Below are 26,964 nucleotides of genomic sequence, written 5' to 3' on the forward strand. Positions count from 1 at the left end.
AATTATATCTTATGTAAAATTTAAATAAATAAATGGTGCTGCGCAATAATTGCGATATAACTTAGTGTGATTATCAAGTCAAAGGCTGCAATTTACTTAAATAACTGATTCTAATAATCGGATGTGCTGCGTGTTTCAGAGTAAAGCATGCAGTACATTTAATTATTATAATTATTAAGTTAATTTTTTATTTTACAGTACAATTGTAATTTACAGCAGTAATATATTTTGTCAGAATTTTTTTATAATTACTATTGAGTTACTATTGCTACTGCTACTACAAATTATTATTATTATTATTATTATAACACCTAAGATGTGTTTTTTACTTAAGAAAATTGTTTTTATATTAATTTATATTTATTGATCTGAGTTAGAAACATCCTGGCTTGGACAATAGGCAGCAAGGTGAAAGGCCACTCATAAACAAACAATCAAATATATGCAAATAAATAATTACATGCTTAGTATGGTGGCTGTAATGGAATGTGAACGAAATGTTGAATCACATGAACTAAATCAGCTTGAAAGACATTTTTTGCATGATTTGAGCAAAAGAATTCTTGTCAGATTTCATTGCTCATTTGAAGCATAATGTTTACAAACATTTTGTCTCACTTGTTTCTCAATATTTCTCTGTCCCTCTATAGCCCCTTCCTGAGATTCCTCGTATCCATGGTGTGGTTCTTCCCGGGAGTGTGTTTGCGGACTGCCTGATGGTGGTGCAGTTCCTGCGGAGCTTCGGGAAGGTCCTGGGCATGGATCCCTCAGAATTGCCCACTCTGGGTATACTGCAGGAGGGACTGCTCAACCTGGGCAACAGCATGGGGCAAGTGCAGGACCTGTTGGTCCGGCTACTCTCGTCTGCTGTGTCTGACCCAGGATTGCCTCAAGGACACAGGGTGAGGAGAAAATGCCTGGAGGTTACTTCAGTGTGATTGTCAACTTTCAGGCCTGTTTACACCTGCTATTAACATCTGTCTCAAGTGACACGCTCACAAGTGCTCAGCAGAGACACATTTCTGTTTAAATCTGGTATTAACATGCGTCTCCTGTGAGTGCTTGTGATCAAATTTAATTGAGGAAAGGGTCTCTGGTTTAATGAACACATAAATCACTTACTTAGTCAGTGTACCACTGCATATGAATGATCTGTCTATTTTTGGTTAAAAGGGTTAGCAAAATTACAACTGTTCCATTTCCTCCATCAGGCTAAGTCTATCTTGGGTGACCACCTGACCAATGTGGGTCTGAATCGGGACAATGTGTCTGAGGTTTTGCAGCTGTACATGGAGGCTCACTGCTCTCAGACTGAGCTAGCTGATCTTACTCTGAGTCTGAGGACCAAAGCCTTTCAGGCCCACACGCCGGCTCAGAAAGCCACTGTCCTAGCCTTCCTGATAAATGAGCTGTCCTGCAGTAAAAGCGTGGTCAGGTAAGAACCAATAGATTCCACTTATTTTTTCAAGAGTTCGGCTGCAATGATTCTTGATGACTTGGTTGATGTTTACATGGGTACAGAGCACAACAGTTATGCAAGAAGACATTTTTTTAGTTACCACATACTGTATACATTGCAGCACAATTTTGCAACCTTGAAACAATAATAATTCATAAAGAAGTTAACTGAATTTTAAGTTAAAAATTCAATATGAATAGCATGTTAACAAGACAAATGAGGCAAATAAATATTTAGTTTACTTAAAACAAAAAACATATTTTTGTGAGAAATATGCCACCCCACCTTTCAACATTAATTCAAAATCAACTAATTACCTTAAAAACCTATGCAAGACATTCTCAAACTCAAATGATTCATGTTTGGACTAGAGATTACATTATAAAAGTAATACATGCTTATATTCTGTCAGGCCTGTCTGGGCAATATGAAATATGCATCTTGAAATAATAGGGGCAGTGGAGAGGTCACACAGTGTGACGGTCACAGCTCAACAGCTCGGGTTCATCATGTGACATTATCACACATGCATATCTGGAATCTACCGGGGTTATATCAATGAAATAACATTAAAAATATATATAAATGGTTGATTAAAATACTTTAACTTGATTTTTTTTAATTAAGTGTAAGTACTAAAATTACTGGGAATAAAAACTAAAAGAAAAACTGAACCTTAATACTAATATATTTTTAATATATAGTTTTTAGTATAAAAAATGAAAAAGCACAAACTTAATAAAAATGAAAATTAATTTTAATAAATAAATTAAACTATGGCAATACATAAGTGATACTAAAATAACACTGGTATCTAAAGCAGTACAAAACTGTTTGTGTTTTTGCAGTGAGATCGACAAAAGCCTGGAGCACATGAACGTGCTGAGGAAGGACGAGTGTATTGTGGAGGGCAAATTGAAGAAGTGAGTTTCAACATTTATGCCTGATTTACACAAACATAATGGATGTATTTCAGGACTTCTCTACCTAGAGACAGCATTTTCAGCTATAATAATAAGATGTATTCAAACATTTGAATCTTACTAGGCATTAAACACAACCACTGTTTCTCTTTACTGACTGTGATAGCGGTGCATTGAATGCACATATCTTAGTTTTGTCACTAATCAGTATTTATGCATATGTTCATGCAGAATGAAAACAATCTACGCTAAACGGACAGGGAAACGTGAAGCAATCACTGGAGGGGAGGAGCCTCAGGCTGCGGGCGGCTCAGCCATTGGTCACAAGCGCAAGAGGAAGGCTGGGGATAGTGATGACGATGATGATGAAGATGAGGACAGTGAAGATGCAGGGGATGAGGATGAAGATGAGGAGGAGGAAGAGGCTAAAAAGGGAAAAAAGGTGGAGACGTGTGATGAGGTAAAAGGCATTCATTCATTTTAGGTGTAGTTTCATATAGCAATTACTCTAACTGCCTTCAGCAGATATTTTTATACTGAGTCTGCATATGTGTGTGTGTGTCAGGATGAGGGAGACCCAGCCACAAGTGTTGAAGAGCTGGAGAAACAGATTGAGAAGTTATCAAAGGTAAATTCAACCATCTTAATTTATGGCTGCAATCAAATTGCAATTTTTATGATAAACTTTGTGATCTCAATTCAATTTATTTATTTATTTATTTTTTGCATAAAGGGCCAGGTTTACGTTTGTAGGGTTATGCAATTATGTAATTATATATCAATATAACTATAAAATATAAATAATGAAAATTATATTTTATATATAGTAGTTATATATTTTACTGTAAAAAAATCAAGTATTTAAGAGAAATATATTAATAATAATTACAAATACAACTTTAAAGCTAATATTTATGTTTTAATATTCAAACGTTAAACCATGAAGTTTTTATTTTGGCAGAAGAACACAGGAAGCCCTTTTTTTCTCTTTTGTTGATAACAGTTTAGAAGTTTATAATATGGTTGACACATATTGCGTCCAAATGCACATTATAAATGACCAAACTGAGAGCAGATGTGGAAATGAGACACTTCAAGACACTGAAAACACCAGACCATGAGCTGCTCACGTGCAAATGAACACAGTGCCACAATTCACTGGGAAACACGCAGCGCATATATTTACTTAAATAGATTACAGCCTTTGTGATTGTATAATTGCACAAATCCATACTGCAATTTCAATTAATTGTGCTGCCCTATTATAATTACATATATAGTCCCACAAAAATGTGTATTTCTTTGTGAGTACAGCAGCAAAACCTGATCCGTCGGAAGCTGTTTGAGTCATCTCACGCCCTGCGATCTATGTCGTATGGGCAGGACCGGTACCGCCGCAGATACTGGGTCCTCCCTCAGTGTGGAGGAGTTTACATAGAGGGGTTAGAGAGTGGAGAAGGTGAGTGTGTCGGCCCATCCCTCCATCCATAAATGCATTTGCATACAGCCACACCATTAATTTTACACTAATTATGTTTTCCTTCTGTCTCTCATGTAGGGGTCGAGGAGCTGGAGAAAGAGCGTGAGAGGTTGAGGAACTTTCCAGTGCAGGTCAAAGAGGAGCCTAAGGAGGACGTTCTGCAGCATCATCAGCATGAGGAGATACAGGGGGCTGTGAAGGAAGAGGTGAAACAGGAGGAGGACAAGCCCATCGATCCTGATCAGGAGGCAAATAAAGAGATGCACTCCTCCCCACTAAAAGAACAGCAGAAAACAGAGGTTGCGACCACGCCCCCTCAACCACCAGAGCTCCGCCCCTCACAAAGCCCTAAGTGTCAGGAACTGTCTCGTACAACTGTTGGGGCCAAGGGGCTCTGCCACACCCACAACGGCTGCCCGGCAACAGTCGCTATGGAAACTACATCAGCATCATCTCCAGCTCACTCTCCAACTACCTCCAAGCTGACAGAGGCCAGCAGCCAGAGCGCAGAGCACACAATCCCTCCTCCTCTGCAGCTGGGCATCCCTGCACACATCCTGCAGCAGCAGCAGCTGGCGCAGACTCAGCTCCTGGCCAACGACCAGCTGCTCAAGGTCCTCAGCGAGCGCAGCGGGCACTGGTTTAGCCTGCTGCCTCGCTCGCCCTGCGACGACACCTCCCTCATCCAGCCGTTTGCACACCCGCAGTCCTCACCCAGCAGCAACACCCCCAGCACACGGCCCAAAACGCCACCTCCACCATCTACCTCCTCTCCGCATCATCACGTGCTTCCTCTTTCTGCATCTGCAAGCCTTCTGAACCCCTCACCTGGTGGGATCAGCAACCTCAGTTTGCAGGTAATTACCCATTCTACTTGAAATATATATTTCATATTTACAGTGTCCAACATGATAAAGTGACAAGCAATAAATCTCTTTCAAGTTAATTAGCACAATTTCTTTCATGTTACTTTAGGTCACTCCGCACACTGTGATATCTCAATGGTTCAACCTCTTGCATCACATGGCTATATGAAATATGCCTAAGTGTTGTGATGATGTGAATGTTCGAACAGGTTCTGATTGGTTGTGATTGTTTAATGTTGCACCGTACTGAAAATCTGAAGCCAAAAATTCTGAAACTAAAATACAATTGACTGATGTTAACTGTATGTTAAAATTTTTTCCTTACAATTTCTACCTGATAAAATGTTTTAGCTTGGAATAACCGGAAAAAATGTATATTCATTATAAAAATTCTCGTCGTTTTACGATTTTGTTCATTTACATGACTTTTCCGGGTCTAGAAATCACACATTTAAAATTAGGCTTCTTCATATATACAGGTTTTTCCAAACAGTAGTACAGTAGGGGAATTAAAATAAGAAATATCTTCATTTCGTTCATTTCAGCAGAATATAATTAAAATGTTACATGTTAATAACCAAGTTCCACAACACATACACGACGTTACGAATAAGGCTGTTAATGCAATAAAACTAATGCAATCAAGGCCAAATTATGAGAAACAGAGATTAATTCATTGTTTCAGGTTATGCAGTCTGTTAGTTTCCCTCACCTCCCGATCTCGTTCATTCTTTTGTCACGTCACATTCCCATAAACTGAAGCTATGCAGTCTGTACTGGAAAAATAATTGATTAGTTCATCTCTTGAGTCTCGGGTTCGAGTCGTTCGTTCCGAGCCCAATAGGCTATAACGCTATGCAGTCCAGGAAACAGCTCCTTGGAGGTTTGTAGAGGTCTCCTAGTGGGCCCTAGACCCCTAGTTGAGAAGCATTGATCTAAATGATATGGATGCTCATCATGTATCTCATGCATTCTCATGATCTCCTCCCAGGTAAAGCCAGGTGGAACTCTGATTGGTTTAGCTTTGGGCAACTGGTCCGGTGGGGTCATCAGCCCCAATCTTCCCCTGTGCAGCAGCCCCCTGCACATATACCCCTCAGTGGAGGGCAGTGCCAGCCCCCTGCTGGCACCCAGCGTCTCAACCAGCAAAAGTGGTTCTCCCGTTCCCACTGGGGAGAAGCTTACATCTGCTCCTTCTCCAATGGCACTGGACCTTCCTAGGAATCACGACCACACTGAACCCCTGCCCATACCAGAGGGTGAGTGCAGTACCATCAACTAATTTACTCAGAAATAATGCAAACAAATGCTACTCCACCTAGCTGTTAAGTAATAACGTTGCACTTTTAGTTTTTACTTTTCTCAACAACGAGTCATTAGTCAAGTTTTGTTTGCGTTTGTTGATGGAAATGGTTTTGGCTGATTGGCAGACATGCTGCTGGGCTGGTGGAAGGTGACAGACATGGAGGAGCTAAAAGCGCTAGTGAACGCTCTCCACAGCAGAGGCATCCGAGAGAGAGCCCTGCAGAAACAGCTGCAGAAATCCATGGAGCTCATATCGCAGACCTGTAACAAGAACCGAGAGGGTGAGTTGAATCACTATGAAATAACACAGTGTGCCTGTGTGTTTTATCTTACAGATTTAGCCATGAAACAGTTCAAGCAGACCAAAGGCTGCCAGAGATTGTTTATTGATCATTGTTAACCCATTTTAACATATTACCACATTTACCTGATTTGTCATGAAATCAGGACCTTTATACTGCATATTTCTTTTTAGATGAAATCCAAGGAAGATTTATAACGAAACTAAATTTCCTTTTACTTGTTCCAAACCTGAATGAGTTTCTTTCTTCTGTTAAAAAAAATACTATGGAAGTCAACGTCTACCTTCAACTGTTTGATTAATAATTTTAGTAAACACTGACAGTGCTTGCAGGTTACTTGTTACAGTGTAATTATACATTTAAGTACTGAGTAATATTAATTAACAACATGTACTTGGTTTTGGGTGAGTTGCGTTAAATTGTGCATAAATTACTGAAGTATATGGTTACACTTTATTTTAAAAGGATGGTTCCCCCAAAAATGAAAATTGTCATAATTTGTTCCAAACCTGAATGAGATTCTTTCTTCTATTAAACACGAAAAAATATATTTTGAAAAATGTTGGTGTCACGGTGCACACACGAGGAGGACACACAGTCTTTACTGAAGACATCAAGGCAGGGCAAGACAAGGCAAGCCTGACACAGACAGGAAGGAACACCGGGGAGTAACGAGTAGACCAGACGAAATCAAACTGAACAGACAGGACTATAAATCCACAGAATAATCATAGATAATGAGACGAACACGGCTGGACAAGAATTAACTAATGATCACATTTAACAAGGACAGGAACCAAACCAAATATGGACACAAGAGGCGGGAACACATGACACACATGACAGATGACTGACAGTTGGTAACCAAACAGTTGACGGTAGCCATTGACTTCCATAGTATGGAAAAAAATACTATGGAAGTCAATGGCTACTGTCAACTGTTAATAATTAATAGTAAATCATTTTAGTAAATTATGCCAGAACTTACAGTGTTACAGTGTAATTATACATTAAGTACTGAGTAATATTAATTAACAACATTTACGGTTTAGGGTTAGTTGCATGTAATTATGCATAAATTACTGTTATAACTGATGTAACAACAAGTAACAAGCGTACTGTAAAATAAAGTGTTTCCCAGTATATTTTTTTAAAGAAAAGAAATGTGAGCACATTTCGGCAAATTCAGATTTGAGGTTAACTGATTTAGAATGCAAATAAAATAATTTAGAATAACCACAATTTTCTATCTGACTTGTTTGCAGTCATAAATAATATTCATAAGACACTGTCTGACTGACTCAGTCGAGCATGCAGTTGTCAGAACGAGCTGAATTGTGCTGTGCTGTGCTTTACGGGTGTGATTTCTCCTGGGGTCTTATGGCTGTCTTATTTTTTGTTTGCAGTGGCAGTTATGGAGGTCTCAGAGCTCGACGAGGGCCAGGTTTCCGTGGAGACGCTGCAGGAGTGGTGTGTGGAGGAGCAGGCCATGGAGACTGACATCGCTCTGCTGCAACAGGTGGAGGAGCTGGAGCGCAAAGTCACATCCGCCAGCCTGCAGGTCAAGGTGAGCATTTGCACATCTTCCAGAAATGCATCAAATCATTGTCACTTCTTCTACTAACCTATACCCCACAATCCTCTGCTTTTCAGGGCTGGACGTATCCTGAACCACAGTCTGAAAGAGAGGACCTGGTCTATTATGAGCACAAGCCCCTCCCCAAGCCCCGCCCCGGGGCGGAGTCTCATGAGGAGCGAAGCTCGGAGAAGGGCCTGATCCGTCGACCCAGCAATCCGCTGGACATCGCAGTGACACGATTGGCAGAGCTGGAGCGTCACATTGAGAGAAGGTACCTGCGGAGCCCCTTAGGGACCACCATCCAGATCAAACTGGATAATGTGGGTACAGTCACTGTCCCCGCACCTGCTCCATCCACTAGCGCTGGAGGGGAAGGGTAGGTCATCCAGACTGCCAGCCTTCGTCTCTGCTCCTCCTCATCCTCCCCCTCCCTCTCTCTTTGCTGGCTGGGGCTTCTCTGCTCGTCCGTCCATCCGTTCTCACTCCGGCTCCAGTTTCGGATTTTGGTTCTCGTGCTATGTGTTTCTTTTTTTTTTCTTCCTCTTGCTCCCTTGCCTGCACTTTTCCTGTTTTTGACTGCATGGTTTTAATCAGCAGTGCACAGACAGAGTTCGAAAACATCAAAACTTGATTTGTTTTCTAATACTTCTAAGTGCATGGTACACACAGCTCTCCATCCTCATGTATGGCTGTGAAGTCATATCATGAAGAATTGTATCACACTATATAGTCTGTGTGTGTGTGTGTGTGTGTGTGTGTGTTTATGTGTGTGCTGTTGAAAGCTCAGAGTCTCAGCCACTCAATTTGATATAGACATTAAGGACAAATTACAGGTTTGAAATAAACCCCCTCTCTGATCTGTGCGCTGTGTTTTTGTGTGCCACAGGGGAGAGGAAGAGATTGCTCCGGGGATGAAGCTGTGGCGGAAGGCGCTGAGCGAGATACGCAGCTCCTCTCAGCTGGCCATGTGTCTGCAGCAGCTCCAGAAATCCATCGCCTGGGAGAGGTCCATCATGAAAGTGGTAAGTCATGCCATGCACAAACCACAGGGTTCACTTATTTTGTTATGCATCTACAATATTTGTTGCAGTTCATATGCTTAGATGCCTGTTTGTGTTTGCAGTACTGTCAGATGTGCCGAAAGGGCGATAATGAAGACCTGCTTTTGCTGTGTGATGGCTGTGATAAGGGGTGTCACACCTATTGCCACAAACCCAAGATAACCAACATCCCAGAGGGAGACTGGTACTGCCCTGCTTGCATCTCAAAGGTAACCGGCTCCAGTTCACATCATCACGAGTACAAGTGCTCATTTGCTGAGGGGCATGTTTTCAGAGCTATGTCTCTGAGATGATGAGCTTATATGCACTGTGAGCAGTGATGTGTACTGTTTTCATGGACTTGTTTGGAGTGTTATTAAGTGTATTCATATGTTAATGTGTTGTAAACATGTAGCATTATGTAAATTTGAATTTGTCCTGAACACTCTTTCAGGCAAGCGGTCAGTCACCTAAATCAAAGAAGAATCCCAATCGTGCACCACCAGCCACTGGAGGAAAAAAAGCAATGGAAGCAGTCAAGAAAAGCAAGAAGCAGACTGAAACGTGTGAAGAAGAAGAAGCCACCAGCAGCAACAACAGCACCCCAAAGAAAGCAGCCTCCACCTCCACCCAGGCCAAGAAGAACACCTCCACCCCCCCAGCACCCAAACCAGACAGCCCTGCTTGTGTAAAAAGAGCCAAAACAGCCAGAGACAACAACCGGGACCTGGGCCTCTGCAGGTACCGCCCACATTCTGTTACTTTCTGTGTGTATTTCTGGATTTAAATGTTTGTTTTAATGCAGCTCTCATGTATGTTTGTATTTTTCAGGATTCTGTTGGCTGAACTGGAACGTCATCAGGATGCCTGGCCCTTCCTCACACCGGTTAACCACAAGTCTGTCCCAGGGTACCGCAAAGTCATTAAAAAACCTATGGACTTCTTCACTATCCGTGAGAAACTCGTCAGCAGCCAGTAAGTGAAAAGCATGAAACAGAAAAAGCTGGGAAGATGGCATGAAATACGGGAAGTTAAAAATGACCCAAAATCAAATTTGAATAATATATATATATATATATATATTTTTTTTTAATTATTAAAATAAATACTTTTATAAATTCTATATAACAAATATGTATAGTTAAAAGCATTTTATTTTGAAAAAATTATTTTATGTATTAAGATTTTTATTAATGCTCTGGAATAAAATTAATGACTAAAATAAATCTTAAGCATAAATATAAATGTATAAATAAATACATGGACAAATAAATAAATACACAGAAATATACACTATACAAATGAACATATATCCACATATACTCTTTTAAACCTTTTTCACCAATATAAATGACTAAAATATGCATAAAATATTAATAAAAATAAAGCAAAAAATAAGTGTATTTATACAAAAATATAAACTTTATGAATGACCATAAAATCACAATAAATATAGGTTATTATAAATAAAATACTTTTAACTTTAAAATATAAAAATCCCATTCATAAAAACTTAATTCCCTAAATAAACTATTTTCTTCTTAATAATACAAATAAAATATAGATAGCACTGTCTTCCATTATGTGTAACACATACTTATCTTAACATAAAAAAAAGGTAACACTTTAGTATAGGGACCAATTCTCACTATTAACTAGTTGCTTATTAGCATGTCTATTATTAACATATTGGCTATTTATTAGTACATATTCTGCATGATCATATTCTACATCCCTATTCCTACCCAATACCTAAACTTAAGAACTACTTACTATTAATAAGCAGCAAATTAGGAGTATATTAAGGCAAAAGTCATAGTTAATGGTTTGTTAATAGCGAGAATTGGACCTTAAAATAAAGTGTGGCCAAAGTGTTTTATGATTCTTTAAAAATGGGATGCAGATGCCGTAACTGATTTTTTTTTTTCCTTTTCTTTAGGTATCAGAATTTAGAAACGTTCATCATCGATGTCAACCTGGTGTTCGACAACTGCGAGAAGTTCAACGAGGACAACTCTGACATCGGCCGGGCCGGGCACAACATGAGGAAGTTCTTTGAGAAGCGGTGGACTGAGCTGCTGAAGCAGACTAACTGAGGTGGTCTCGGACCACCACGGGCTGTCATTTCAAACCTGCGACCGGGGCTCAAAAGCAGAGGAGTCGCAGCTCTCTCTGCGACACAGAGTCTTCAGGACCGACCAATCCCACATCAACACCCAAAGAGACACAAGACAGCGGGTGTCTTTGTGCAATACCATTTCCTTCTAGAAAAGAGAAATCGCACTGAAATTTCAACCATCAGAGCTGTACTAAGCAGAAAAATCCCTTTCCACTACTTGTAAATATCTTTTTATTTTGGTTTTGTATTTTTACTTTATCGTTAATATTATAGTGAATGTATTTAATTTTTTAAATGATTATTTATGACTAAATAAAAGAAAGGTCCACTCTTCATTTTCTATGAAAAGGAAGAAACAGCAAAACTGCTTTAAATCTAATGGAATGTTTATTTGTTTGTGTTTTTCCTCTCCAAATATGAAACAAAGCCAAGAAAAAAAAGAAACTGTTTACACTGTTCTGTGCCATGTGGCATCAGAGTATTCAACCCTCTGAACGTGAACTAACGGCATCACTGTACACACACACACACACACACACGCAGACAAGCAGGAGGCACCCATGTGTACATACTGTCTATTAATGTCAATATATTGAGTCTTGTTTGGAATGATGTGTACATATTGTTTCAGACATTGGATATTGTTTATGCCTTAGAATGTTTGTAGCAATTAATTTTAGTCTTAAAGTGATTAATAATATACATTTATTGTTTGTACAGTATATACATATCCTCTACAAAACACTGTGGTCTCCTTAATCTTAGTAGTGCCTGCCCTTCAGAACAGGGTATAAGGAAGATAATTTGTTCTTTTTTGTTTGGTTTAATTTTTTTCCCTTTTTTGTAACGTTATTGTTTTCTTATAGACAACACATCAAGGCCTCCGCTCAAAGGCATACTGTACGAAACTCATATCTGAACCCGTATGAAAGCTGTCGGAGTATTCTTCAGTATCCCAGGCCCCAGAGGCGCTCAGAGATGGACAGCAGGCGTTCTGTAAGCACCCGTGTGCATCATGGCCCACTGGAGGCAGCTAGAACAGAGTTTTTTTGTACCTGCGTCAGAGTACTTGAAGTTATTTTATTTAAAGATATTGTGGGAAACAAATGGTAGCGTTCTTTTTGTAGGAGCATTATTTTTCACTAGTGTGTGCTTGTGTGTGTGTGTGTGTGTGTGTATGAGAGTGTGAGCGTGTGTTTGTGTGAGTGTGTGGATGTTTGGCACGGACTTATTAAAAGGATGTTTTTAAATCCAGACATTGTCTAATGTGTTAATTTATTCCTTTTCCCGTAGGCAGTGGTCTCATTTTGTTTAATTTTACGGGTCATGTTATTAGTGAAAAATGCATTTTTAAATTAATATTTTACTAAATTAATGCCTTTATTCACCAATTTTATTCAAGTGTTTAACCCATATATAGGCAGCAAGAATTAAAAAAAAAAAAGCCTGAAAACAAATTGCTATTTTCCAACACATTAGGACTAAAATATTTAAATATTAAATGTATAAGATTGATTCCTTTCATTCTTTCTTTTCCTTTTTTATTTTACTGTTTGTATCTTTTCATGAAAATAACTTGTAAAAGATATCAGATTTATTTAAGGTCCTTCTTATCGAAAGCTACTTTCAGCTATATATAGTGAGTTGATGCCAGTCTGTGAGTTTTATATATATATATATATAAAATTATTATTATTTATTTTTTTCCCCAAGAAAGAAAATACTACAAGAAACAGAACCGGTTTTATAAAAAAAGTTTACCAAATAAACCAAGTTTATTTCTGATTTGGTTCAAAATAAATCAGACTAACTGAAATAAGCCTGGCTTATCTGGTAAACTTGTTTTATGAAACAGGCCCCTGCACTGAAATACAATAACATAGAGGAAAGGAAGGGAAAAAACCCACCTTAACCAGTAAGGAAAATATCATCATAAGCCTTAAGAAACTTGTTATTCTTATTGTTATCTGTGAGTTTAAGAGATTTATCAATAAGCAAAATCTCAGCAAGAAAGACTTCAAATCTAGGTAACATCTTAAGAAATGTGATTGAATTCATAATGATTGAATTAAAATATTAATTTGTAGATACAAATGAATATGGCTGCACATAATATATAAGCAAATACACATTTATGGCAGTCTGATAAAGTGACAAAACAAACAAAAAGCACGTGGACAAACTAGAAGTCACGCGACAGAACCAGGAAGTGTTCGCGAAAGGTACGTCACGTCTTCGAGCACCGCTTACATTTTACATAAACAATACAAATACGTAAAATGTATTGAAATTTAATACTATATTATTAAACATGGTACTGGGTAATTTCATAATGCTGTCTAGGAGTGACCAAATGTATTATAACACGTTTTTCGTCTTGCGAAGCACGTTTGTACTATCAAGTGGTTTGTTTGAGTTAAATCTCCAGCTTTTAGCGCTAGACAAACTAAACGTGAATTCTATTGTTTTGTCTGATATTTAAGACACATCCTCTTGCTGTGTATTTAAAGGGACCAGTCAGACAACAAGACATAAACACAAACATGGTGTCTCTGATCTGCACCTTACGAAGTCATCGGGACGATGTGAACTGCTGCGCGTTCTCCGGCGCTCTGCTGGCCACCTGCTCCGCAGATAAGAGCGTCTGCGTTTACTCCGCACGAGACTTCAGCGAGCTGCCCTTCTCCCCGCTGTCCGGACACGGCTACGGGGTGCACTGCTGCTGCTTCAGCGCCTGCGGTCAGTACCTGGCCTCCTGCTCCACCGATGCCACCACCGTGGTCTGGTCGATGGACACCGGAGAGATCGAGGCCGTCCTGGAGCATCCGGGCCGGAGTCCCGTGAGGGTGTGCGCCTTCTCTCCAGACTCATCGTTCCTGGTGTCTGGAGGCTCCGATGGGACCATCGCACTGTGGGACTTTACCTCCAGGACCCTGTGCAGGTAAATCAGCATCCCATTAATGATCTAGACATTCAGTGAGCAGTGCACCACTCGATTAAATAAATAAAAATGTTGAAAAAAACCAATACATGTCAAATCAGGTCAACATTTATAGTGCTTTAATGTTTCAAAACGGCTTCAATAATTAGACTGGAAAATCAATGATGCAAACTCAAGTTCTGCTCTAAAGCAGCTCTTTAAGCTCAAGTCAGTTCAATGTTGATTTAGTTCCGTTCAGGAACAGTGTTAATGTTGCAAAATTCTTCAATTATTAAACAAATTTGATTCAGTTATCAAGCAATTCTACAGAAGACAACATCAGTGTTTGGAGTACCGCATTGCAAATGTACTTCTGTGGTTAAGTAACTCAAAAGTAACGTAAAAGTAGTGTAACATTACAATTCAGACAGTAATATTTTAATATAATTACTTTGTTACAGTAACTAATAATGCAACTTGCCCAACACTGATCATCAATGTCATCATCCAGCTCAATTCAGTTCAAGTTTTGTTTTGTTTTCCAATAACATCAGTGTAGTCAAATCAATATTTGTCAGTTCAGTATTATTTATAAATGTGGCAGTATTTAAATATGGAAATATTTGTGGGAATAAATAAAGTAAAATAATTAAAAACCTAAATGACTCTAAATAAATAAATACAGAAACGACTAAATACAGAAAATAAATAAAGGGGAAAATAATATAAAAATACAATCAGAGTGGAATTGAATTAAAAATGAATTGTTAATTACCATGTTAATAATTATTGTGTTTTATCAAGATCAAACTGTTTGATTGACACTTGTGTATGTTGATGTTTAGGACGGGCGCAGTGACTGACACCAGTATAGTGGCCTGCTCTTTCACTCCCTGCGGTCAGCTGTTCATCACCGGCTCCACATATGGTGACCTGCGGCTGTGGGACCTGAATATGAACCATCTCCATGCGGAGAAGAACGCCCATGACCTCGGGGTCTCCTGCTGTCAGTTTGCTCCCCAGATAATGAAGGGTACGATTCCTGGATTTCAATTATTCCAACAAGTTACAAAGCACTACCTTGCTGTTTCTGATTAAGCTTAAGTAAACTCTCCTAAATGTAAATTCATGTAAAGTCAGATGCATTTTAGTGAACTAATTTGTTTGCATAGTTCATAAATAAACCGATTCACTGATCAAAAGTGTCTTTATTTTAGCAAAATATTCAGTTGCTGCTGTTTATCACTTGTTTTTGACTGAACAATATTAATTATCATATTTTTAGTTTCATTTATTATAAATTGTATATGTATATTTGGTTTAATGCTGTCACCCTAATTTAGATAATGTAAAAATAACAATATCATCTAATGGTTATACATAAATTATACAAGATATAGTCACAAATGGTTAAATGTACACTATCAAAAAAGTTATTTTTAATGAATTTTAATTAACAAGGGTGCATTGAATTGACCAAAAGTGACAGCGAAGATATTTATAATGTTACAAAGATTACCATTTAAATTATTTTCAATTAAATTATCCTGAAAAAAATTGTTTTCCACAAAAATATTAAGCAGCACTGCTGAAAATTAAATTTTGCCATCGCATGAATAAATGACATTTTAGGATATATTAAAATAGAAAACAGTTCTTTAAAATTGTAATAATATTTTATAATATTACAGTTTTTACTGTATTTTTGATCTAATAAATAAAGCTTCAAATTATGATCTTGTAGCTTTGGCAACCTGCAAAATAGTTTCAGAATAGCTTTTGTAACATTTCCTCTAATGTCTTGAATGACTGAATCGCTTGTTAAAGGAACAAAAGGAAACCATTAACTCTCTCTGTTTCTCTTTCACAGGCACAGATGGCTATGTTCAGTTTCAGCTGGCCTCATGTGGACAGGACAGTCTGCTGAAGATATGGATTGTTTCTCTTTTGTCTGTTGCAGGTAGCTCCATCTGATACCTGTCCACCTGTGTTTTTAGCTAGTGTGTTTGTGATAAATGATGTTTGTTGATACACAGGCATTAAGATGCAGCTCGCTCACACTCTGACGGGTCAGTCCGCTCCCGTTCTGTCCTGTGCTTACTCTGCTGATGGACAGATGTTGGTGTCAGGGTCAGTAATGCACACACATACCTACAGAATTATTTACTCTAATTCAAAAAGTATTTTAACAACATCGAAAATTACAAACTTTAAGTTAAAATGATATTTGCTCAGCATGCCACTAAAAATGCAAAGATCATGGGTTTGATTCCCAGGGAATGCATAAACTGAAACAAAATGTACAAGCTGCTTTGAATAAAAACGTCTGCCAAATGCATAAATGTAAAAGAATGTTGATCCATTCCTTGCAGTTCCACTATTATCCACTGGGTGGTGCTGTGTAATCACAGACAGCAGCAGTGTGACCTGAAGAACCTCATGATCGATGAGAGCTGCTTTGCTAATAATCTCTGCTGAAACTGATTTTTCATCCACAGTGTGTCAGTTTTACTGCAGAGGCTCGTCTGACTCATTCCTTTTAAATGTCACTCTCTCTTTTTCCCCACAGATCGGTGGATAAGACCGTGACTGTGTATCAAGCTGTGAGTCTCATTCATATTCATCAATTTCTGTCTAACCAATAAAAGTTATAGATGATTGACAGCTTGGGTGTCATTAGCATAACGTTTGCATTTATGATAACTAGTTGTTCTTTGCAGAACGAAGGTGTCTTACTCTACACACTTAACCAGCATGACAGGTGAGTTGGGAGTCATGATTTCTGAGGTCTGAACTCTAGTGTAAGATGTTGAACACTGTCGATCGGTCTCTTCCTGTTGGGCAGGTATGTGACGGCCTGTGCCTTTTCCCCCACGTCCCCTCTCATCGCCACCGGCTCCATGGACAAAACTGTTAATATCTGGAGGGTAGAGGACGGCGGTGCTCAGGGTGGGTTCCTATTCAAACTGCATTACCAAGTAACCTTTACAATGAATATGGGTCATTCCTGTTATATAATACCTTTTAAACTCTGTAAACCCCTCAAAAATATTTCTATAATAGATGTTGTCATTAAGGACCTGTCTTTTGTTAAAGGGACATTGTCAGAAGAGTGGTGCTAGGGTGGAAAAGGGTACTTAATAAAATTGAGGACAAAGGAGGAAACTTATAAAATCATTACCTATCAAAATGTGTTTTTGATCAGAAAAATGGAATAAAATAAAGAAAAACCTGCAATATTTCTTAATAAACTGCCCGTGTATTATATTAAAAGGGACGTGGCAAAAACGGAAACATCTACTCGAAACAAATGTTTTAAAAAATTAACTTTCAAATTCCATGTTCAATTAATTGCAATTGATGTTTTTAATTAAAACGAATGAATGATTCCCACTATTTAAAGGGATAGTTCACCCTAAAATCTAAATTCTGTCATCACCCTCACCTTAACTCACCCTCACTTTGTTCCAAACCTGTTTGTATTTTTCTCAAAAAAAAAACATATCAATGGGAACTGAAGCTATTTAGACACCAACGTTCTTTTAAATATCTTCTTTTATGTTCCACATAATTTATGTTCTCATTAGTAAATGATGAGAATCCTCATTTTGGGGTGGACTGTCCCTTTAATGATCTTAAAAAAAAACTATGATTTAATATTTTATATAAAATCATATATGATGGGGTAAAAAAAAAAACTACTGCAGAGAAGGAATGACTCATACACATGAAGTGCAAATTCCTATTTGCTTCGGAAAATTCTTTTTCTGTGTTATTCTAAGAACGATAATGATTGTTTTTTTTCTTTTGTCATTTTCTCCTGTTTGATTCCTGAAACTAAAGGCAAATCCCTTCCTGGTGAGTGTATATTACAAGTTTTTATCGTTTGTTTTGTCTGTGACTAACAAACAGTATGCAAAAACTGGCTCAGGGCACAAAAAAAAACCCCACTCAAACAAACACTTGACTACAAAAATACAAACTGAGCAGTGTTTGCATTGTTCTGTTACACTGCTAAAGCTTGTTTACTGCTGTTACGGAGCTCAAGAGATACAAATAGTATAATTTATTATAAACAAACCATAACATAGCTATGACATCTGCTTGGAACCTGAAAACTGTCCCCGAATTCGTGTTCAGTTATGCTTGTTCCTGTTTTCCTCCTTTCAGATGAAGCTTCTTCGGTTTCAAGCAGTGGAGGTAAGAGAAATCCAGACCATACAGTGCACTGGTAGTGGGTCAAGCATTACACAACAACACCAAGGTCATGGATTTGATCCGCATCGTACATATGTACTGATAAAAAATACATACCTTGAATAGTAGCTTTAAATAAGTGTCTGCAAAATGAATAAATTAAACTTCTGGGGGCCGTTTTGTTAAGTAAATCACATGCTATTGTTATCTGCTTGTAATACTGCTGACCATATTCAGTAATTACTCACCATTACTCAAAGACACAGGAGAGGTGTAGTATCTAACCGAATACACAAAGAAGAATGAGATGTATTCTTCTTACGCCCTTCAGAAGTTTCTCTGGGGTGATGGATCACAGCTGCAGCCTTCAGTCCAAACACAGTGCAGTCTGTGAGCTCTTGTGGGCTTTACATATTCTGACTGGTTTAACTGCATGTGTGTGGAGGAAAGCTGATGAGATCTGCATTATGAATAGCAAAACAGCAGCTCTCACACACGAGGAAGTCAGAGTACTGCAAATGATCTGACTGCATCCTGAACAGATACATGCTGTAGAACATTCCACCCCATGATTTATGCATTAGGTGCAGTGTGCGAAGTGTTGACCTGTAGTCTCATTAAGAATTCACTCTTCGTCTTCAGATTAATTCATATTAGTTTTGCTGATACATTTCACATGAGATGTTAGATTGTTCATGATAAAAAAGTGATTTTCAAGTTGGTCTTTTTATTTTTCAAATGGAAAAGCTTTATTACTAGTTCTGGGCAATGATTAATCGCATCCAAAATAAAAGTTGTGTGTACATAATGTGCGTGTATACGGTGTATATTTATGTATATATAAATACACACATGCATGTATATTTAAGAAAAATGTTTATATTTAAAATAAATGATATAAATATACATGTAAATATTTTCTAAATATACACTGTATGTGTGTGTCTTTATATATACATAATAAATAAACACAGTACACACATGATTTTGGATGCGATTAATCGTTGCCCAGCACTATATAGTACAATTTCCAATAAATGTTTTATCAGTATTTTTTTTTATTGCAAATGTCACAAATTATTATTCATATAATTCAAAGATTTATCGGGAGTGTCAAAACATGAAAAGGTAGCATTATCTGATATTTTAAGATATTTGCACACAATCACGAGGGGTCCTCTCTATGTCATTTGCTAGCACATGTTTTTGATTTGGTGGGAAAAAACCCCCAAAAAACTTATGCTTAATTATTTAATACAATTTTCCTTTTAAGATATACATTTTCTCTCATCATATCACCAGGACAGTTATCTACCAAACATCCCAAAAAATTCGAAATTAATTTTAGTTCAGAAATTAAGAACGTTCATTACAGAATAGGTGTTTTCCCATCATTATATGTCTGAATTGTGCCTTTTATGCCTTTGATAGTGAGGACAGTCTAGATGAGACAGGAAACAACAGGGAGAGAGAGAGAGAGAGAGAAACTCTGCTTGCATGAGGCGCAGCTGCATTATGTGTCGAAGGCTATTGCTTTTAACTCAAATTACATTTTATTCATGTATTTTTGACTAAATAGATGGGACAAAAAAAGTGCATGTCATTGACCATGTCCAGGTAACATATGACCTGTTGCTGTCTGTCAGGCAGGAAGTCGAGTGGACACTCCAGACTGATGGTGAGCGAGTGGTCTGAGGAGGATGTGTTGGCATGGTTACGTGAGGAGGAGCTAGAGCCTGTGATTGACGTGTTTAAATCCAATAACATCGATGGAGAGGAGCTGCTCTCGCTCACCAAGGAAACCCTCAGCTCTGAGCTGCACGTCGGTAAAATAACAGCACACATTACTCCAGATCTGTATTCATCTCTCATAACATGCTATAGACTCTGGATGTACTCTACATATAAATTACATGTCTCTCTCTATGTATACATTACAAATGAGTGTGTATATGTATATGTGTGTATATGTATATATATATATACACACACACACACACTGCCCTCCAAAAGTTTGGAAACACCCCAACCTTCCAACAAGACAATGACCCCAAGCACACTTCCAAGCTGTGCAAATCCTATTTGGAGAGGAAACAGTCAGCTGGCATCATGTCTGTCATGGATTGGCCTCCCCAATCACCCGACCTCAACCCAATTGAGCTACTATGGGAGGAACTGGACCGTGATGTCCGTAAGAAGTGTCCAACCAGTGTGAATCATCTTTGGGCGATCCTTCAGGAGGCTTGGAGTAATATACAGTATCAAGTCAATGTTTGAATAAACTGACAGCTCAGATGCCCAGATTATGCAGAGCTGTAATAGCTGCTAATGGTGGATATTTTGATGAATCAAAAAATTTGTGTATAAACTGTTTATGTAATAAAATATGTTTTCGTAGTTTGTGATATGCCTTATCAGTGCAAAATTATCACAAATTAAAAAGGATTCATGCCAATATTGTCCAAAACCCCACTTTTCTAGGGCTTTCCAAACGTTTGGAGGGCAGTGTGTGTATATATATACACACACACACACACACACACACACATATATATATATATACACATACACATATACACAGATACATACACATACACACACACCTAAAAAAAAATAAAAGTTTTTTTTTTTGGTAACATTTAAAAAAAAAAAAAAACTTTCATATATTCTAGAATCATTACATATAAAATAAAACATTTCAAATGTTTTTTTCTTGTTCTAATTTTGATGATTAGGGTTTACAGTTCAAGTTCTTTAAAATATGTTCATTTCTGCACTCAATACTTGGTCGGGGCTCCTGTAGCACAAACTCCAGCATCAGTGAGGTGTGGTATGGAAGCGATCAGCCTGTGGCACTGCTGAGGCACTATTGAGCCTTCAGCTCGTCTGTATTGTTGGATCGACTGTTTCTCATCTTTCTCTTGAAATGTTGACTGGCCAATCAAGCACAGTAATATCATGGTCAGCAAACCACTTGGAAGTGGTTTTGGCACTGTGGGCAGGTGCTAAAGTCCTGCTGGAAAAGGAAATCAGCATCTCCATAAAGCTTGTCAGCAGATGAAAGCATAAAGTGCTCCAAAATCTCCTGGCAGACAGCTGCATTGACTTTGGACTTGATAAAACACAACGGACCAACACCTGCAGACGTCACTGCACCCCAAATCATCTCTGACTTTAGAAACGTCACACTGGACTTCAAGCAGCTTGGATTCTGTGCCTCTCCACTCTTCCTCCAGACCTTGATTTCCAAATGAAATGCAAAATTTACTTTTATCTGACCACTGAGCAACAGTCCAGTTCTTTTTCTCCTTAACCCAGGTAAGATGCTTCTGACTTAGTTTCTGTTTCAGAAGTGGCTTAGTAACACTTTTCCTGAAGATGTCTGAGCGTGGTGACTCTTGATGCACTGACTCCAGCCCACTCCTTGTGAAACTCTCCCAAGTGTTTGAATCGGCTTTACTTGACAGTATTCTCAAGCTTGCAGTCATCCCTGTTGCTTGTGCACCTTTTCCTACCCAATTTCTTCCTTCCGGTCAACCTTGCATTTAATATGCTTTGATACAGCACTCTGTGAACAGCCACCTCTTTAAGTAATGACCTTCTGTGACTTTGTCACAGACTTTTGTCACCCTCTTTATGGAGGGTGTCAATAATTGTCTTCTGGACCATTGCCAAGTCAGCAGTCTTCACCATTATTGTGGTTTCAAAGAATTTATACTGTAGGGATGGTCATTTACTGAATCTCAAATGTAAATATTGTAATATTTTGAGATACTGGATTTGTTATTTGACTTTCATGAGCTGTAAGCTCTGTTAATCAAAATTAAAAAACTTTTGAAATGTTTTACTTTGCATGTAATGAATCCAGAATATATGAAAGTTTCATTTTTTGAAACAAGTTACCAAAATATTTTTTTACTTTTTCACGATTTTCTAATTTTTTGAGATGCACCTGTATATGTGCATGTATAAATATAAATAAATATATATATATATATATATATATATTCTTGGTAGAAATCACATCATAATAGTGTAGGAATGACCTCTAAATGTTACCTCGGCGGATGTTGTGTCATGTCATGTCATGAGGAGTTATATAAAAGTAACATGGATTTTCCCCATGTCTTTTATACATTACCTAACAGGAAGTCTTGATTGAGAAAAAAAGCATGGAAAAAGTGGCCAACATAATCCGTAATCCTAGAGATTGTAGGAAATGTAAACATGGGATTTGTTCAGTTATGTAAAGCACTTGCCTGTGTGGCATCCAGAGAAGAGTTTGTGTGCATTAAAGCTGATTATTTCCACTTTAGTCCTAAAACCAGTAGCTATTTACATAAGAAATCCAGTCCTAAATGTGCACTTCTAAAAATAAAATCCCTGTCAAATTCACCATGACAGTAAAATCACCCCATTCCATTTAGCATGACATTTGAACAGACTTTGCTTCATTTGATTTCTCTGCTGCCCACTGTGACATCAGGCCATTGTGTCTGCTTTTCTCAGTGCAGTCAGATGCAGATAAAGCAGTGACATGTGGTGGGCTGCAATAATGAGAAGGCAATGTCCACTCTCTGAGTTTGAGTTTGTTATTTAGTCCTATGGAATGTCTTGTGCATGCACACAAAAGTAACTGTAGCTGAGCACACAGTAAATAGGCAATTTACTGGTTTACAGGTAATTAGTCATTTATAAGTACTTATATGTTTGACAGAAGTAAAGTCTTACAGAGTCTCTGCATGGTGGATTTTAACTATCATCAACAAGTAAAGCACTGTCAAGTAAATAGTTCACACAAATAGTAACAGGGACTAATGAATCTTTACATTTAATTATTACATTATAATTATATTGTTTTTATATTATAGAAGGGTTTCATTTTCTGTGCAATTTGATGCAGTTTGTTGCAGAAATAAATACTGCATCAGTGTCAGCCTCACTATTTGCTAAACCTAATAATGGTTTTATTGAACTCAGTGTAAAATGCATATTTCATGTAGCTTTATTTGTCAGTCATAATTGTTACATTTACGATTAAAATTTCATATGCATTTTGTACCAACATTTTCAAAGTCCCACTTTTTGAGTCTTATTTAATAAATCTACAGTCTATACCAAAACATTTAATAACTGTCGCAGACAAAATGCTGCATGTTAAATTTAAATGAGCTGTTAAATTTTAGAGTTTGTTCAACACAGATCAGCATTTTAAATTATACATTAATTATACATAATTTCGATGTTAAGTTTGATTCATATGTGACAGAATTTTGTAATGGTATAGTTGTTCACTTTAATAAGTCTATTTTCACCAGTTACATCCATTCAAGTTGATTTGCATTGTGCTTGGCTGTTATCATAGTCCTATGAGGACACTTGCTCTTAGCCTTTATTTTACTGTTACCCATCACATTCATGCTACACTTTAGGTGCTCAACACCAAGCAAGCGTGTTTCTGCAACAGGATAAAAAATAAAACGGTAATTGTCACAATTCTAACTTTTTTTTTTAACTTAGAACTGCAAAATGTAAACCACTCAATTCCTGAGAACAAAGGTCAAACTTGCAAGATGTATACTCAGAATTGAGCGAAATGGCTTATTTTGTTTTAAACTCGTGATCATTTATTTATTTTTGCCTCTTTTACCTGCTTACAATATTATAATAGTAATTGCTGTTTGTGCTGCACTTTATGTCTACATTAGTTCCAGTTTCTGCCCAGCATTTACAGAAAGTAGGACGCCCCTGAAATTGGAGGCCAAACCACCACTCTTCTGTTAGCACAGATGTATTGATACCTGTATTCGAGGGTCCCACTTTTCTGTGATTGGGTGGTGCTGAAGTGTTCTTGTGCTCTTTCAGAGTCTCTGGGCCTGCGGAGTAAAGTCATGAAGAAGATTGAGGAGTTAAAAATGGCCCCTTTCTCTAACGGCACTCCTGACGAGTACCTCTGTCCAATCACGCGCGAGATCATGAAGGATCCAGTGATCGCTGCCGGTGAGTCTGATTACCTGCTTGACTGGGGATTTTGTTTTGAGTTGAAACATTTTCTGCTCGTATTCCGCTTGCAGACGGCTACTCATATGAACGGGAGGCCATTGAGAGCTGGATCAACACGAAGAGCCGCACCAGTCCTATGACCAACCTGCCCCTGCAGACCACTCTTCTGACACCCAACCGTACGCTCAAAATGGCCATTTTTCGATGGACCACTTGTCAGTGATTTCAGAGCCCAGAACAGAAGTCTCTCTAGAACTGGATCACTAAGGCACTGATTTGAGATCAGACTGGCTTTAGACATTAGCACGCTGTACATTTTAGCGCTTTCAACAAAGTGATGTCTCAGCTCTTGACTTGGGCTCAAGTTCAGCCTTAGTCCTGAGAGTAAGAGAGGTGTTCCATTAGATGTGATGGGAGCTTCATGCGATCTTCCATCTGCAAAAGTGACGGTAGTTATGTCACAGGAAGATGCTTCTCCAGCATAACACAGCAGTGTTGAGTGGCCTTAAACATCATAATAAATGTTTATCATCCCCTTTTTGCTCTATAACGGACAGTTTGCTGGCATAATTATACTGTTTCGAGCACATAATTATGATTCTTCATGCAGCTGCTCTCTATCTCTCATCGTGACTCACAGGTCTGAATATAGGTGAAATTCCTCAAGTGATTTAGTCTTATTTCATTAAATGATTTTTAGGATGAGCTATTAATCATTTAAAGGGGTTATGCATGTCAAATGATGTTGCTCATATGAAGTAGTTTACATGCTTAAAATCAGCTATATGTTTATTAATGGAGGATCATTGCTACTGCCTTATCTGTATATTCTGTACATATGTAACATATAGTAGGCACTGTATATCCTGTACCTCTGCTTATTGCACTTCTGGTTAGATGCTAACTGCATTTCGTTGCCCTGTACCTTACATGTGCAATGGCAATAAAGTTGAATCTAATCTAATCTAATCATTGTAGCCAGTTCAGTGACTGAATTTAAAGCTTCACTGTGTAGCGTATGTATATGACTGCACTGATGACAGTCTGGACCTTTACCTACATGAGCTGGTGGGTGGTTCATGCTCGGATAAACCTGCTGTGAGACTGAAAGCATGCAGAAATAAAATCAACCTGTTTGTACAGCTGACTTTTGGCTTGTGTGATTCATTTTAATATTAACTGATGGTGATGCATTGTTGTTCATAAGTTGTATGACATGTAACTTGTCCCACACAATTGTGCAACTATGATAAATCATGCATTTTATTGAAAAAGGGTGTTATTTTAAGTAATCAGATTTAAAAATGAATGAGAAAAAAAAACATTTCAAGAGACTTTGGGATAGGCATTTGGCAAACCACTAAGCAACCATCTGTTGTAACAAGTGCACACAATATCCAAGCAACCACGTAATACATTAAGAACTAAGTAAAGGTGCTTTCAATAGTTCTTTAGTTTGCTTTTCTTCATATACTTTAATTGGCGTATACCAATACCACAAAGGTTTTAAACACTGCATTGCCATCTATCGACAAGAATCTGCATTATCGTCTCTAAACGCGTTTCCATTACAGATTTGCGCAAAACTTTGGCGATATTTTATAAATGTCGATAAAAAAAGTATTGCGAAATGACGGCGTTTCCATTACCAGATGTTATGCGACAAAAACGTAATTTTTTCCTCTCGCGATAAGTCATGGCAACGGAATTTGATGGGATTTTGGTTATATTTAATCGAAGGAGGCACGTGCATGTATCTTTACAAAAGCAGCACGGAGAGCTGCTTCAGAAACCTGCGCGGCATGGCTCATATGAGATCAACTCCGGTGGCCGTATCAGAGCCACACTGCGCCGCAGACGTGTGCAGTGGAATGGCAGGCAAAGCCCGGCCACGTATAAAATGTTTCTTGGAGGTTATAGTACATCGAAGAATGAAAATATGAAAAAAAACATTTCCATTGCACTTTTACGAATTATTCATTTTTCGCATTGCCTGAAAAACTCATGCGAGCGTAAACAGTTTTTTGCGATAACGTTATATGGCCGTTTTTGCGAAATTTCCATTAGGCAAATTTCAATTTGCGCAATTTGAAGAGTCATGGAAAGGCACCTAGAGTTTTATGTAAATTACACTGATACTAGGTAGTTTTAGAGAATGGGCAGCACTATAATTCTTTCCCTTAACGTTAAGTTACCTGTCCAAGAAGCAGCAGCTTGGGCATCACTACTCAGAATTTTCTCCGTCATTAAATCTTTCCACCTTGGCTGTTTTCCTGGGCTTTTTGTCTTTTCCGTCTTCCGTCCTTCTGCTTTTTCGGCTGTATATTCAGGAAAAAACTAATAACCATAATAAGCGTGCTGCGCGCTCCATTGTCTAATTTTCGCTCTTATCACCAAACAACAATTATTCTACTAGTTTACAGAGGTGGCAGCCAATGAGCGTGAGGATTCTCTGTGACGTTTCCTTAAAGGGATAATTCACCTAAAAATGAAAATTACCCTATGATTTACTCACCCTAATTACGGTGCCCGGGAGGGGTCGTCTTTCGTTCACCTAGTTTTGTTGTGGCCACGAGATGCTATGTTGAGGGAACGACATATTTCTTGGCCATGTGTAAACAAACCTACGTGACCATAGCAACCCGGGATTATCAGGGATTCGTTAATATATTATATATATAGACCTTTTTCATGGAACGCGAAATTACCCATTATGCTTTGCGCGTACATGTAGGCAGGATGCTCCGAACTTCCGGTTAGCGGCTTGATGA

The 26,964-nt window shown here is 38.1% G+C and overlaps 2 protein-coding genes and 1 long non-coding RNA gene across 22 annotated transcripts in view; all 3 read left to right on the plus strand.

Moving 5' to 3' along the window:
• The window catches only part of LOC306845055 (bromodomain adjacent to zinc finger domain protein 2B-like), an 82,504-nt gene extending 70,176 nt beyond the window's left edge, over positions 1-12,328 (plus strand). For 15 of the 20 annotated variants that reach the window (XM_079377590.1, XM_079377604.1, XM_079377601.1 and 12 more), the window contains 16 exons: positions 651-902; positions 1,212-1,435; positions 2,308-2,382; positions 2,614-2,842; positions 2,948-3,010; positions 3,697-3,841; positions 3,941-4,719; positions 5,720-5,987; positions 6,159-6,314; positions 7,742-7,902; positions 7,989-8,290; positions 8,801-8,936; positions 9,038-9,184; positions 9,409-9,695; positions 9,786-9,929; positions 10,894-12,328. In XM_079377590.1, the coding sequence (XP_079233716.1) occupies positions 651-902; positions 1,212-1,435; positions 2,308-2,382; positions 2,614-2,842; positions 2,948-3,010; positions 3,697-3,841; positions 3,941-4,719; positions 5,720-5,987; positions 6,159-6,314; positions 7,742-7,902; positions 7,989-8,290; positions 8,801-8,936; positions 9,038-9,184; positions 9,409-9,695; positions 9,786-9,929; positions 10,894-11,050 (3,525 nt within the window). In that variant the 3' untranslated portion in view covers positions 11,051-12,328. The remainder of the gene's footprint in view (positions 1-650; positions 903-1,211; positions 1,436-2,307; positions 2,383-2,613; positions 2,843-2,947; positions 3,011-3,696; positions 3,842-3,940; positions 4,720-5,719; positions 5,988-6,158; positions 6,315-7,741; positions 7,903-7,988; positions 8,291-8,800; positions 8,937-9,037; positions 9,185-9,408; positions 9,696-9,785; positions 9,930-10,893) is intronic. The other 5 variants (XM_079377599.1, XM_079377600.1, XM_079377602.1 and 2 more) reach the window with 2 other exon arrangements.
• The window catches only part of LOC306845060, a 428,848-nt gene that overhangs the window by 46,285 nt on the left and 355,599 nt on the right, over positions 1-26,964 (plus strand). The gene's annotated exons all lie outside the window — the stretch shown is intronic.
• Positions 13,271-25,339, plus strand: LOC306845059 (WD repeat, SAM and U-box domain-containing protein 1-like). Its single transcript, XM_079377613.1, has 13 exons — positions 13,271-13,295; positions 13,584-14,014; positions 14,839-15,026; positions 15,864-15,953; positions 16,030-16,123; positions 16,563-16,596; positions 16,714-16,754; positions 16,839-16,942; positions 17,837-17,851; positions 18,164-18,193; positions 19,837-20,016; positions 24,056-24,190; positions 24,265-25,339. Exons 2-13 carry the CDS (start codon positions 13,617-13,619, stop codon positions 24,414-24,416), a joined length of 1,461 nt encoding a protein of 486 aa, XP_079233739.1. The 5' UTR covers positions 13,271-13,295; positions 13,584-13,616; the 3' UTR covers positions 24,417-25,339.

This window comes from Barbus barbus (genome assembly GCF_936440315.1).
Source record: "Barbus barbus genome assembly, chromosome: 25".
In the NCBI taxonomy this organism is placed as follows: domain Eukaryota; kingdom Metazoa; phylum Chordata; class Actinopteri; order Cypriniformes; family Cyprinidae; genus Barbus; species Barbus barbus.

What these genes read in the sequence shown, in the direction of transcription:
- LOC306845059 (XM_079377613.1), top strand. Translation starts at nt 13,617, where the DNA reads ATGGTGTCTCTGATCTGCACCTTACGAAGTCATCGGGACGATGTGAAC. An exon ending in ACCTCCAGGACCCTGTGCAG is followed by an intron (nt 14,015 to 14,838) that starts GTAAATCAGCAT and finishes GTTGATGTTTAG; the next exon opens with GACGGGCGCAGTGACTGACA. An exon ending in GGATCCAGTGATCGCTGCCG is followed by an intron (nt 24,191 to 24,264) that starts GTGAGTCTGATT and finishes TTCCGCTTGCAG; the next exon opens with ACGGCTACTCATATGAACGG.